At 44.8% G+C, this 12,059-nt stretch overlaps 1 protein-coding gene across 2 annotated transcripts in view; it reads right to left on the reverse strand.

Moving 5' to 3' along the window:
* LOC118376715 (nuclear receptor subfamily 5 group A member 2) overlaps positions 1-12,059 on the reverse strand; it is a 193,374-nt gene that overhangs the window by 65,686 nt on the left and 115,629 nt on the right. For both annotated transcript variants that reach the window (XM_052475433.1, XM_052475432.1), the window contains one exon: positions 9,667-9,814. In XM_052475433.1, coding sequence (XP_052331393.1) covers positions 9,667-9,814 — 148 coding nt within the window. The remainder of the gene's footprint in view (positions 1-9,666; positions 9,815-12,059) is intronic.

Here is a 12,059-nt window from a genome sequence, read left to right on the forward strand (position 1 = left end):
ATACCTGCAGTATCTGTATAATATGTGATGTCTAGTTGTATACCTGCAGTATCTGTATAATATGTGATGTCTAGTTGTATACCTGCAGTATCTGTATAATATGTGATGTCTAGTTGTATACCTGCAGTATCTGTATAATATGTGATGTCTAGTTGTATACCTGCAGTATCTGTATAATATGTGATGTCTAGTTGTATACCTGCAGTATCTGTATAATATGTGATGTCTAGTTGTATATCTGCAGTATCTGTATAATATGTGATGTCTAGTTGTATACCTGCAGTATCTGTATAATATGTGATGTCTAGTTGTATACCTGTATCTGTAATATGTGATGTCTAGTTGTATACCTGCAGTATCTGTATAATATGTGAGTTGTATACCTGCAGTTGTATAATATGTGATGTCTAGTTGTATACCTGCAGTATCTGTATAATATGTGATGTCTAGTTGTATACCTGCAGTATCTGTATAATATGTGATGTCTAGTTGTATATCTGCAGTATCTGTATAATATGTGATGTCTAGTTGTATACCTGCAGTATCTGTATAATATGTGATGTCTAGTTGTATATCTGCAGTATCTGTATAATATGTGATGTCTAGTTGTATACCTGCAGTATCTGTATAATATGTGATGTCTAGTTGTATATCTGCAGTATCTGTATAATATGTGATGTCTAGTTGTATATCTGCAGTATCTGTATAATATGTGATGTCTAGTTGTATACCTGCAGTATCTGTATAATATGTGATGTCTAGTTGTATATCTGTATAATATGTGATGTCTAGTTGTATATCTGCAGTATCTGTATAATATGTGATGTCTAGTTGTATACCTGCAGTATCTGTATAATATGTGATGTCTAGTTGTATATCTGCAGTATCTGTATAATATGTGATGATGTCTAGTTGTATAATATGTGATGTGATGTCTAGTTGTATACCTGCAGTATCTGTATAATATGTGATGTCTAGTTGTATACCTGCAGTATCTGTATAATATGTGATGTCTAGTTGTATCTGTATCTGTATAATATGTGATGTCTAGTTGTATATCCAGTATCTGTATAATATGTGATGTCTAGTATCTGCAGTATCTGTATATATGTGATGTCTAGTTGTATATCTATCTGTATAATATGTGATGTCTAGTTGTATCTGTATATAATATGTGATGTCTAGTTGTATACCTGCAGTATCTGTATAATATGTGATGTCTAGTTGTATATATCTGCAGTATCTGTATAATATGTGATGTCTAGTTGTATACCTGCAGTATCTGTATAATATGTGATGTCTAGTTGTATATCTGCAGTATCTGTATAATATGTGATGTCTAGTTGTATACCTGCAGTATCTGTATAATATGTGATGTCTAGTTGTATATCTGCAGTATCTGTATAATATGTGATGTCTAGTTGTATATCTGCAGTATCTGTATAATATGTGATGTCTAGTTGTATATCTGCAGTATCTGTATAATATGTGATGTCTAGTTGTATATCTGCAGTATCTGTATAATATGTGATGTCTAGTTGTATACCTGCAGTATCTGTATAATATGTGATGTCTATGTGATGTCTAGTTGTATACCTGCAGTATCTGTATAATATGTGATGTCTAGTTGTATACCTGCAGTATGTGTATAATATGTGATGTCTAGTTGTATATCTGCAGTATCTGTATAATATGTGATGTCTAGTTGTATACCTGCAGTATCTGTATAATATGTGATGTCTAGTTGTATACCTGCAGTATCTGTATAATATGTGATGTCTAGTTGTATATCTGCAGTATCTGTATAATATGTGATGTCTAGTATACCTGCAGTATAATATGTGATGTCTAGTTGTATATCTGCTAGTATCTGTATAAATATGTGATGTCTAGTTGTATATCTGCTGTATAATATGTGATATCTGTATAATATGTGATGTCTAGTTGTATACCTGCAGTATCTGTATAATATGTGATGTCTAGTTGTATACCTGCAGTATCTGTATAATATGTGATGTCTAGTTGTATATCTGCAGTATCTGTATAATATGTGATGTCTAGTTGTATATCTGCAGTATCTGTATAATATGTGATGTCTAGTTGTATATCTGCAGTATCTGTATAATATGTGATGTCTAGTTGTATATCTGCAGTATCTGTATAATATGTGATGTCTAGTTGTATACCTGCAGTATCTGTATAATATGTGATGTCTAGTTGTATATCTGCAGTATCTGTATAATATGTGATGTCTAGTTGTATATCTGCAGTATCTGTATAATATGTGATGTCTAGTTGTATACCTGCAGTATCTGTATAATATGTGATGTCTAGTTGTATATCTGCAGTATCTGTATAATATGTGATGTCTAGTTGTATATCTGCAGTATCTGTATAATATGTGATGTCTAGTTGTATACCTGCTGCAGTATCTGTATAATATGTGATGTCTAGTTGTATATCTGCAGTATCTGTATAATATTGTGATGTCTAGTTGTATATCTGCAGTATCTGTATAATATGTGATGTCTAGTTGTATATCTGCAGTATCTGTATAATATGTGATGTCTAGTTGTATATCTGCAGTATCTGTATAATATGTGATGTCTAGTTGTATATCTGCAGTATCTGTATAATATGTGATGTCTAGTTGTATACCTGCAGTATCTGTATAATATGTGATGTCTAGTTGTATACCTGCAGTATCTGTATAATATGTGATGTCTAGTTGTATATCTGCAGTATCTGTATAATATGTGATGTCTAGTTGTATACCTGCAGTATCTGTATAATATGTGATGTCTAGTTGTATACCTGCAGTATCTGTATAATATGTGATGTCTAGTTGTATATCTGCAGTATCTGTATAATATGTGATGTCTAGTTGTATATCTGCAGTATCTGTATAATATGTGATGTCTAGTTGTATACCTGCAGTATCTGTATAATATGTGATGTCTAGTTGTATATCTGCAGTATCTGTATAATATGTGATGTCTAGTTGTATATCTGCAGTATCTGTATAATATGTGATGTCTAGTTGTATATCTGCAGTATCTGTATAATATGTGATGTCTAGTTGTATATCTGTATCTGTAGTATGTCTGTATAATATCTGTGATGTCTAGTTGTATATCTGCAGTATCTGTATAATATGTGATGTCTAGTTGTATATCTGCAGTATCTGTATAATATGTGATGTCTAGTTGTATACCTGCAGTATCTGTATAATATGTGATGTCTAGTTGTATACCTGCAGTATCTGTATAATATGTGATGTCTAGTTGTATACCTGCCGTAGCTGTATAATATTTGTGATGTGAAGGTGATAAAAAGGTGTGCTCCACTTGATAGGTAATTGCAGCAAGGGATGGTCTATCTCTGTCAACACTGACCCATAGTAGGAATAACTTGTACTTCTGTATGTATCAATTAGAATGTAATACGTAGAAAGTATCAGGTAGCATGTATCAGGTAGAATGTATCAGGTAGCATGTATCAGATAACATGTATCAGGTAGCATGTATCAGGTAACATGTATTAGGTAACATGTATCAGCTAGCATGTTTCAATTAGAATGTAATGGGTAGAATGTATCAGGTAGCATGTATCAGGTAGCATGAATCAGGTAGCATGTATCAGGTAGAATGTATCAGGTAGAAAGTATCAGGTAGCATGTATCAATTAGAATGTATCGGGTAGCATGTATCAGGTAGCATGTATCAGGTAGCATGTATCAGGTAGCAAGTATCAGGTTACATGTATTAGGTATTAGGTAACATGTATCAGGCAGCAAGTATCAGGTAGCATGTATCAGGTAGCATTGGCGGTCCTTCTGTAGCTCAGTTGGTAGAGCATGGCGCTTGTAACGCCAGGGTAGCGGGTTCGATTCCCGGGACCACCCATACGTAGAATGTATGCACACATGACTGTAAGTCGCTTTGGATAAAAGCGTCTGCTAAATGGCATATATTATGTATCAGGTAACAAGTATCAGGTAGCATGTATCAGGTAGCATGTATTAGGTAGCATGTATTAGGTAGCATGTATTAGGTAACATGTATCAGGTAGAATGTTTCAATTAGAATGTAATGGGTAGAATGTATCAGGTAGCATGTATCAGGTAGCAAGTATCAGGTAGCATCTATCATGTAGAATGTATCAGGTAGCATGTATCAGGTAGCATGTATCAATTAGAATGTAATAGGTAGAATGTATCAAATAGCATGTTTCAGGTAGCATGTTTCAATTAGAATGTAATATGTAGAATGTATCAGGTAGCATGTTTCAAATAGAATGTAATAGGTAGAATGTATCAGGTAGCATGTATCAGTGCTATTGCTGACAGTAAAGTGTGTTTCACCTCATTTTGCTTTCTGTATTCACACAGAACGGCATGGGAGTAGTTTCATGCCTCATTTCATTATTTCCCTATTAATAGGCTCTTTAGATGGAGCAGATCACACACACACACACACACACACACACACACACACACACACACACACACACACACACACACACACACACACACACACACACACACACACACACACACACACACACACACACACACACACACACACTCCCCTCGACTGTCGGATGATATTAATCAGATCCCTTCTAATCTCCTGGCTTCAGTGTTTGTTTCCAGCTCTCTCTCCGTAGCGTCTAGCGGGGGCCCCGGCTGCACCAGAGAACACGCAGCACCAGAGAACAGGCAGCACCAGAGATCAGGTAGCACCAGAGAACAGACAGCACCAGAGAACAGGCAGCACCAGAGAACAGGCAGCACCAGAGAACAGGCAGCACCAGAGAACAGGTAGCACCAGAGAACAGACAGCACCAGAGAACAGGCAGCACCAGAGAACAGGCAGCACCAGAGAACAGGTAGCACCAGAGAACAGGCAGCACCAGAGAACAGGCAGCACCAGAGAACAGGCAGCACCAGAGAACAGGTAGCACCAGAGAACACGCAGCACCAGAGAACAGGTAGCACCAGAGAACACGCAGCACCAGAGAACAGGCAGCACCAGAGAACAGGCAGCACCAGAGAACAGGCAGCACCAGAGAACAGGTAGCACCAGAGAACAGGTAGCACCAGAGAACAGGCAGCACCAGAGAACAGGCAGCACCAGAGAACAGGCAGCACCAGAGAACAGGCAGCACCAGAGAACACGCAGCACCAGAGAACAGGCAGCACCAGAGAACAGACAGCACCAGAGAACAGGCAGCACCAGAGAACAGGCAGCACCAGAGAACAGGTAGCACCAGAGAACAGGCAGCACCAGAGAACAGGCAGCACCAGAGAACAGGCAGCACCAGAGAACAGGCAGCACCAGAGAACAGACAGCACCAGAGAACAGGCAGCACCAGAGAACAGGCAGCACCAGAGAACAGACAGCACCAGAGAACAGGTAGCACCAGAGAACAGACAGCACCAGAGAACAGACAGCACCAGAGAACAGGCAGCACAAGAGAACAGGCAGCACCAGAGAACAGGCAGCACCAGAGAACAGGCAGCACCAGAGAACAGACAGCACCAGAGAACAGGCAGCACCAGAGAACAGGCAGCACCAGAGAACAGGCAGCACCAGAGAACAGGCAGCACCAGAGAACAGGCAGCACCAGAGAACAGGCAGCACCAGAGAACAGGCAGCACCAGAGAACAGACAGCACCAGAGAACAGGCAGCACCAGAGAACAGACAGCACCAGAGAACAGACAGCACCAGAGAACAGGCAGCACCAGAGAACAGACAGCACCAGAGAACAGGCAGCACCAGAGAACACGCAGCACCAGAGAACAGGCAGCACCAGAGAACAGGCAGCACCAGAGAACAGACAGTACCAGAGAACAGGCAGCACCAGAGAACAGACAGCACCAGAGAACAGGCAGCACCAGAGAACAGACAGCACCAGAGAACAGGTAGCACCAGAGAACAGGTAGCACCAGAGAACAGACAGCACCAGAGAACAGACAGCACCAGAGAACAGGCAGCACCAGAGAACAGACAGCACCAGAGAACAGGGGTCCTTCTGTAGCTCAGTTGGTAGAGCATGGCGCTTGTAACGCCAGGGTAGTGGGTTCAATCCCCGGGACCACCCATACGTAGAATGTATGCACACATGACTGTAAGTCGCTTTGGATAAAAGCGTCTGCTAAATGGCATATATTACATATATTACATATATTAGAACAGACAGCACCAGAGAACAGGTAGCACCAGAGAACAGGTAGCACCAGAGAACAGACAGCACCAGAGAACAGGCAGCACCAGAGAACAGGCAGCACCAGAGAACAGACAGCACCAGAGAACAGACAGCACCAGAGAACAGGCAGCACCAGAGAACAGGCAGCACCAGAGAACAGACAGCACCAGAGAACAGACAGCACCAGAGAACAGGTAGCACCAGAGAACAGACAGCACCAGAGAACAGGCAGCACCAGAGAACAGGCAGCACCAGAGAACAGGCAGCACCAGAGAACAGACAGCACCAGAGAACAGGCAGCACCAGAGAACAGGCAGCACCAGAGAACAGACAGCACCAGAGAACAGGCAGCACCAGAGAACAGGTAGCACCAGAGAACAGGCAGCACCAGAGAACAGGCAGCACCAGAGAACAGGCAGCACCAGAGAACAGGTAGCACCAGAGAACACGCAGCACCAGAGAACAGGTAGCACCAGAGAACACGCAGCACCAGAGAACAGGCAGCACCAGAGAACAGGCAGCACCAGAGAACAGGTAGCACCAGAGAACAGGTAGCACCAGAGAACAGGCAGCACCAGAGAACAGGCAGCACCAGAGAACAGGCAGCACCAGAGAACAGGCAGCACCAGAGAACAGGCAGCACCAGAGAACAGGCAGCACCAGAGAACAGGTAGCACCAGAGAACAGGCAGCACCAGAGAACAGGCAGCACCAGAGAACAGGCAGCACCAGAGAACAGGCAGCACCAGAGAACAGGCAGCACCAGAGAACAGGCAGCACCAGAGAACAGGCAGCACCAGAGAACAGGCAGCACCAGAGAACAGGTAGCACCAGAGAACAGGCAGCACCAGAGAACAGGCAGCACCAGAGAACAGGCAGCACCAGAGAACAGGCAGCACCAGAGAACAGACAGCACCAGAGAACAGGCAGCACCAGAGAACAGACAGCACCAGAGAACAGGAAGCACCAGAGAACAGACAGCACCAGAGAACAGACAGCACCAGAGAACAGGCAGCACAAGAGAACAGGCAGCACCAGAGAACAGGCAGCACCAGAGAACAGGCAGCACCAGAGAACAGGCAGCACCAGAGAACAGGCAGCACCAGAGAACAGGCAGCACCAGAGAACAGGCAGCACCAGAGAACAGGCAGCACCAGAGAACAGGCAGCACCAGAGAACAGGCAGCACCAGAGAACAGACAGCACCAGAGAACAGGCAGCACCAGAGAACAGACAGCACCAGAGAACAGACAGCACCAGAGAACAGGCAGCACCAGAGAACAGACAGCACCAGAGAACAGGCAGCACCAGAGAACACGCAGCACCAGAGAACAGGCAGCACCAGAGAACAGGCAGCACCAGAGAACAGACAGTACCAGAGAACAGGCAGCACCAGAGAACAGACAGCACCAGAGAACAGGCAGCACCAGAGAACAGGCAGCACCAGAGAACAGACAGCACCAGAGAACAGACAGCACCAGAGAACAGGCAGCACCAGAGAACAGGCAGCACCAGAGAACAGACAGCACCAGAGAACAGACAGCACCAGAGAACAGGTAGCACCAGAGAACAGACAGCACCAGAGAACAGGCAGCACCAGAGAACAGACAGCACCAGAGAACACGCAGCACCAGAGAACAGGCAGCACCAGAGAACAGGCAGCACCAGAGAACAGACAGCACCAGAGAACACGCAGCACCAGAGAACAGGCAGCACCAGAGAACAGGCAGCACCAGAGAACAGGCAGCACCAGAGAACAGGCAGCACCAGAGAACAGGCAGCACCAGAGAACAGGCAGCACCAGAGAACACGCAGCACCAGAGAACAGGCAGCACCAGAGAACAGGCAGCACCAGAGAACAGGCAGCACCAGAGAACAGATAGCACCAGAGAACAGGCAGCACCAGAGAACAGGCAGCACCAGAGAACAGACAGCACCAGAGAACAGACAGCACCAGAGAACAGGCAGCACCAGAGAACAGGCAGCACCAGAGAACAGGCAGCACCAGAGAACAGGCAGCACCAGAGAACAGACAGCACCAGAGAACACGCAGCACCAGAGAACAGGTAGCACCAGAGAACAGGTAGCACCAGAGAACAGACAGCACCAGAGAACAGACAGCACCAGAGAACAGGCAGCACCAGAGAACAGGCAGCACCAGAGAACAGGTAGCACCAGAGAACAGGCAGCACCAGAGAACAGGCAGCACCAGAGAACAGGTAGCACCAGAGAACAGGCAGCACCAGAGAACAGGCAGCACCAGAGAACAGGCAGCACCAGAGAACAGACAGCACCAGAGAACAGGCAGCACCAGAGAACAGGCAGCACCAGAGTACAGACAGCACCAGAGAACAGGCTGAACAGGGATCATTATGGATGATGTTACCGGCAAATTATTTAGACCATCAACCCCCAAATCCCTCATCACACCCACCCAGCCTCCCCTCACAGCCTCCCCCAAAACCCCACCCACCCACCCACCCAGCCTCCCCTCACACCCTCCCCCTCCCTCCCACCCACCCACCCACCAGCCTCCCCTCCCTCCCTCCCACCCACCCACCCACCCAGCCTCCCCTCCACCCTCCCCCCCCTCCCTCCCTCCCTCCCCCCTCCCACCCACCCACCCTCCCCCTCCCTCCCTCCCTCCCTCCCACCCACCCACCCAGCCTCCCACCCCCCCAGCCTCCCCTCTCACCCCTCCCCCCTCCCAGCCTCCCAACCAGCCTCCCCTCTCACATCCAAAAACACAAGGGCCCCTGCTCCTTTGTTTAGCAGGAGGTGGGAGAAGTTAAGCCCTTTTCCAGGTGGGACTGAGAGGGGTCGATGAGGAGGGGGAGGAGGAGAGGTAGGGGTGAGAAGGGGGGGTTGGTTGGGTCTGAGATTGTGATGAGATCAGATGTGAAAATGCAACTGATATGGTAATATGTGTTTGACGAACAGCCGAGTACATAACAATTCCGTCAATCATTCCTGATAGAAAGCATCAGCCCTAGAGGTCCGTGTTTGATAGGGGGAACCGGTGTCCACAGTAGGCTAGGGGGAGCCTATCACATGGTCTTGAAATAATGGTAAACTACCGGAGTGAGAAGGTGCAAGTTACGAAGGGGAAACGGTGAGAAAAGTCCCATGGTTGACCAACAAACACACACACACAGAATATTTAACCTGCTTTCTTAGGTATGTGTGTGTGTTTGCCTGTTCCCTCTGTTTCCCTACCTCACCTCTCACCCCCCCACACACTTCTATTCAATTCCCCTCAACGTCCTCCCCCACATCAGCCTCCCTCCTCCCCATACCGCAGCCTCTCCCCCCTGTAACTCACCCAAGCTGAGAAATCCTCCCAACCTCTTCTCTCCCTCACCCAGCCCCCCCACAGACTCCCTCTCTCCGGTTGTCAGACACCCCTCCTCCTCTCTCCATCAACCTCCTGCCCCCCCCCCACCCCTTGGATACTCACCCAAGCTGAACAGAACAAGGAACTTGAGGCAGACGAACTCCCTCTGGTCCAGCTGCAGGGAGCGCAGCTTGCCCACCAGCTCCTGAGCGTGGCTCATCAGGTTGTTTAGAGAAGCTCCAGCTTGGGAGGCAATTACGGCATAATCCACCTTGCAGGAGAGGGCATACACACACACACACACACACACACACACACACACACACACACACACACACACACACACACACACACACACACACACACACACACACACACACACACACACACACACACACACACACACACACACACACATTTCATTGTCTAATTTATTTCCTCTACGGAATGACAGGAGCAAACTTTGCACGTTACACTTTGATTTAGTAAATATCGCCCAAGCAGTACCCTAATAGCATGTTGTAGCCCAAGCAATACCCTAATAGCATGTTGTAGCCCAAGCAGTACCCTAATAGCATGTTGTAGCCCAAGCAGTACTATAATAGCATGTTGTAGCCCAAGCAGTACTATAATAGCATGTTGTAGCCCAAGCAGTACCCTAATAGCATGTTGTAGCCCAAGCAGTACCCAAATAGCATGTTGTAGCCCAACCAGTACTATAATAGCATGTTGTAGCCCAAGCAGTACCCAAATAGCATGTTGTAGCCCAACCAGTACTATAATAGCATGTTGTAGCCCAAGCAGTACCCTAATAGCATGTTGTAGCCCAAGCAGTACCCTAATAGCATGTTGTAGCCCAAGCAGTACCCTAATAGCATGTTGTAGCCCAAGCAGTACTATAATAGCATGTTGTAGCCCAAGCAGTACTATAATAGCATGTTGTAGCCCAAGCAGTACTATAATAGCATGTTGTAGCCCAAGCAGTACTATAATAGCATGTTGTAGCCCAAGCAGTACCCTAATAGCATGTTGTAGCCCAAGCAGTACTATAATAGCATGTTGTAGCCCAAGCAGTACTATAATAGCATGTTGTAGCCCAAGCAGTACCCTAATAGCATGTTGTAGCCCAAGCAGTACTATAATAGCATGTTGTAGCCCAAGCAGTACTATAATAGCATGTTGTAGCCCAAGCAGTACTATAATAGCATGTTGTAGCCCAAGCAGTACTATAATAGCATGTTGTAGCCCAAGCAGTACTATAATAGCATGTTGTAGCCCAAGCAATACCCTAATAGCATGTTGTAGCCCAAGCAGTACTATAATAGCATGTTGTAGCCCAAGCAGTACTATAATAGCATGTTGTAGCCCAAGCAGTACCCTAATAGCATGTTGTAGCCCAAGCAGTACTATAATAGCATGTTGTAGCCCAAGCAGTACTATAATAGCATGTTGTAGCCCAAGCAGTACCCTAATAGCATGTTGTAGCCCAAGCAGTACTATAATAGCATGTTGTAGCCCAAGCAGTACCCTAATAGCATGTTGTAGCCCAAGCAGTACTATAATAGCATGTTGTAGCCCAAGCAGTACTATAATAGCATGTTGTAGCCCAAGCAGTACTATAATAGCATGTTGTAGCCCAAGCAGTACTATAATAGCATGTTGTAGCCCAAGCAGTACCCTAATAGCATGTTGTAGCCCAAGCAGTACCCTAATAGCATGTTGGGTAAAGGCGTGTGTATATAGATTGTGTATAGGCTTGTCTCCCACATGAATCGTCTCTTTGTGCCAGACTGGGTTCAAATGACTTCTGTTTCTTTTTTTCCTATTTTTTCTGTATTTATTTATTTATTTGTATATGTTATGTTATGTTATGTTATGTTATGTTATGTTATGTATGTTATGGTATGTATGTATGTATGTATGTATGTATGTTATGTATGTTATGTATGTTATGTATGTATGTATGTATGTATGTATGTATGTATGTATGTATGTATGTATGTATGTATGTATGTATGTATGTAAGTTGAGGTGAGAAACATGTGTTGTGTGGATGAATGAACATATTTTGGAAAGTAAAAACAATTGGATTTTCTCAATTGGCATCTTCTACTTGACAGACAGCTCAGATGATGTCTTTAGTATGATGTCATAAGATGTCCTTACTATGATGTCATAAGATGTCCTTACTATGATGTCAGATGTCCTTACTATGATGTCAGAAGATTCCTTACTATGATGTCAGATGTCCTTACTATGATGTCAGAAGATTCCTTACTATGATGTCAGATGTCCTTACTATGATGTCAGAAGATTCCTTACTATGATGTCAGAAGATTCCTTACTATGATGTCAGATGTCCTTACTATGATGTCAGATGTCCTTACTATGATGTCAGATGTCCTTACTATACCTTCTCTCTCTCTCCTTTGTTGTCTACCATGCTTTGTCATCATGCGCGGCAGGTAGCCTAGTGTTTAGAGCGTTGAACTAGTAACTGAAAGATTGCAAGATCG

Source organism: Oncorhynchus keta, chromosome 22 (assembly GCF_023373465.1).
Source record: "Oncorhynchus keta strain PuntledgeMale-10-30-2019 chromosome 22, Oket_V2, whole genome shotgun sequence".
Classification (NCBI taxonomy): domain Eukaryota; kingdom Metazoa; phylum Chordata; class Actinopteri; order Salmoniformes; family Salmonidae; genus Oncorhynchus; species Oncorhynchus keta.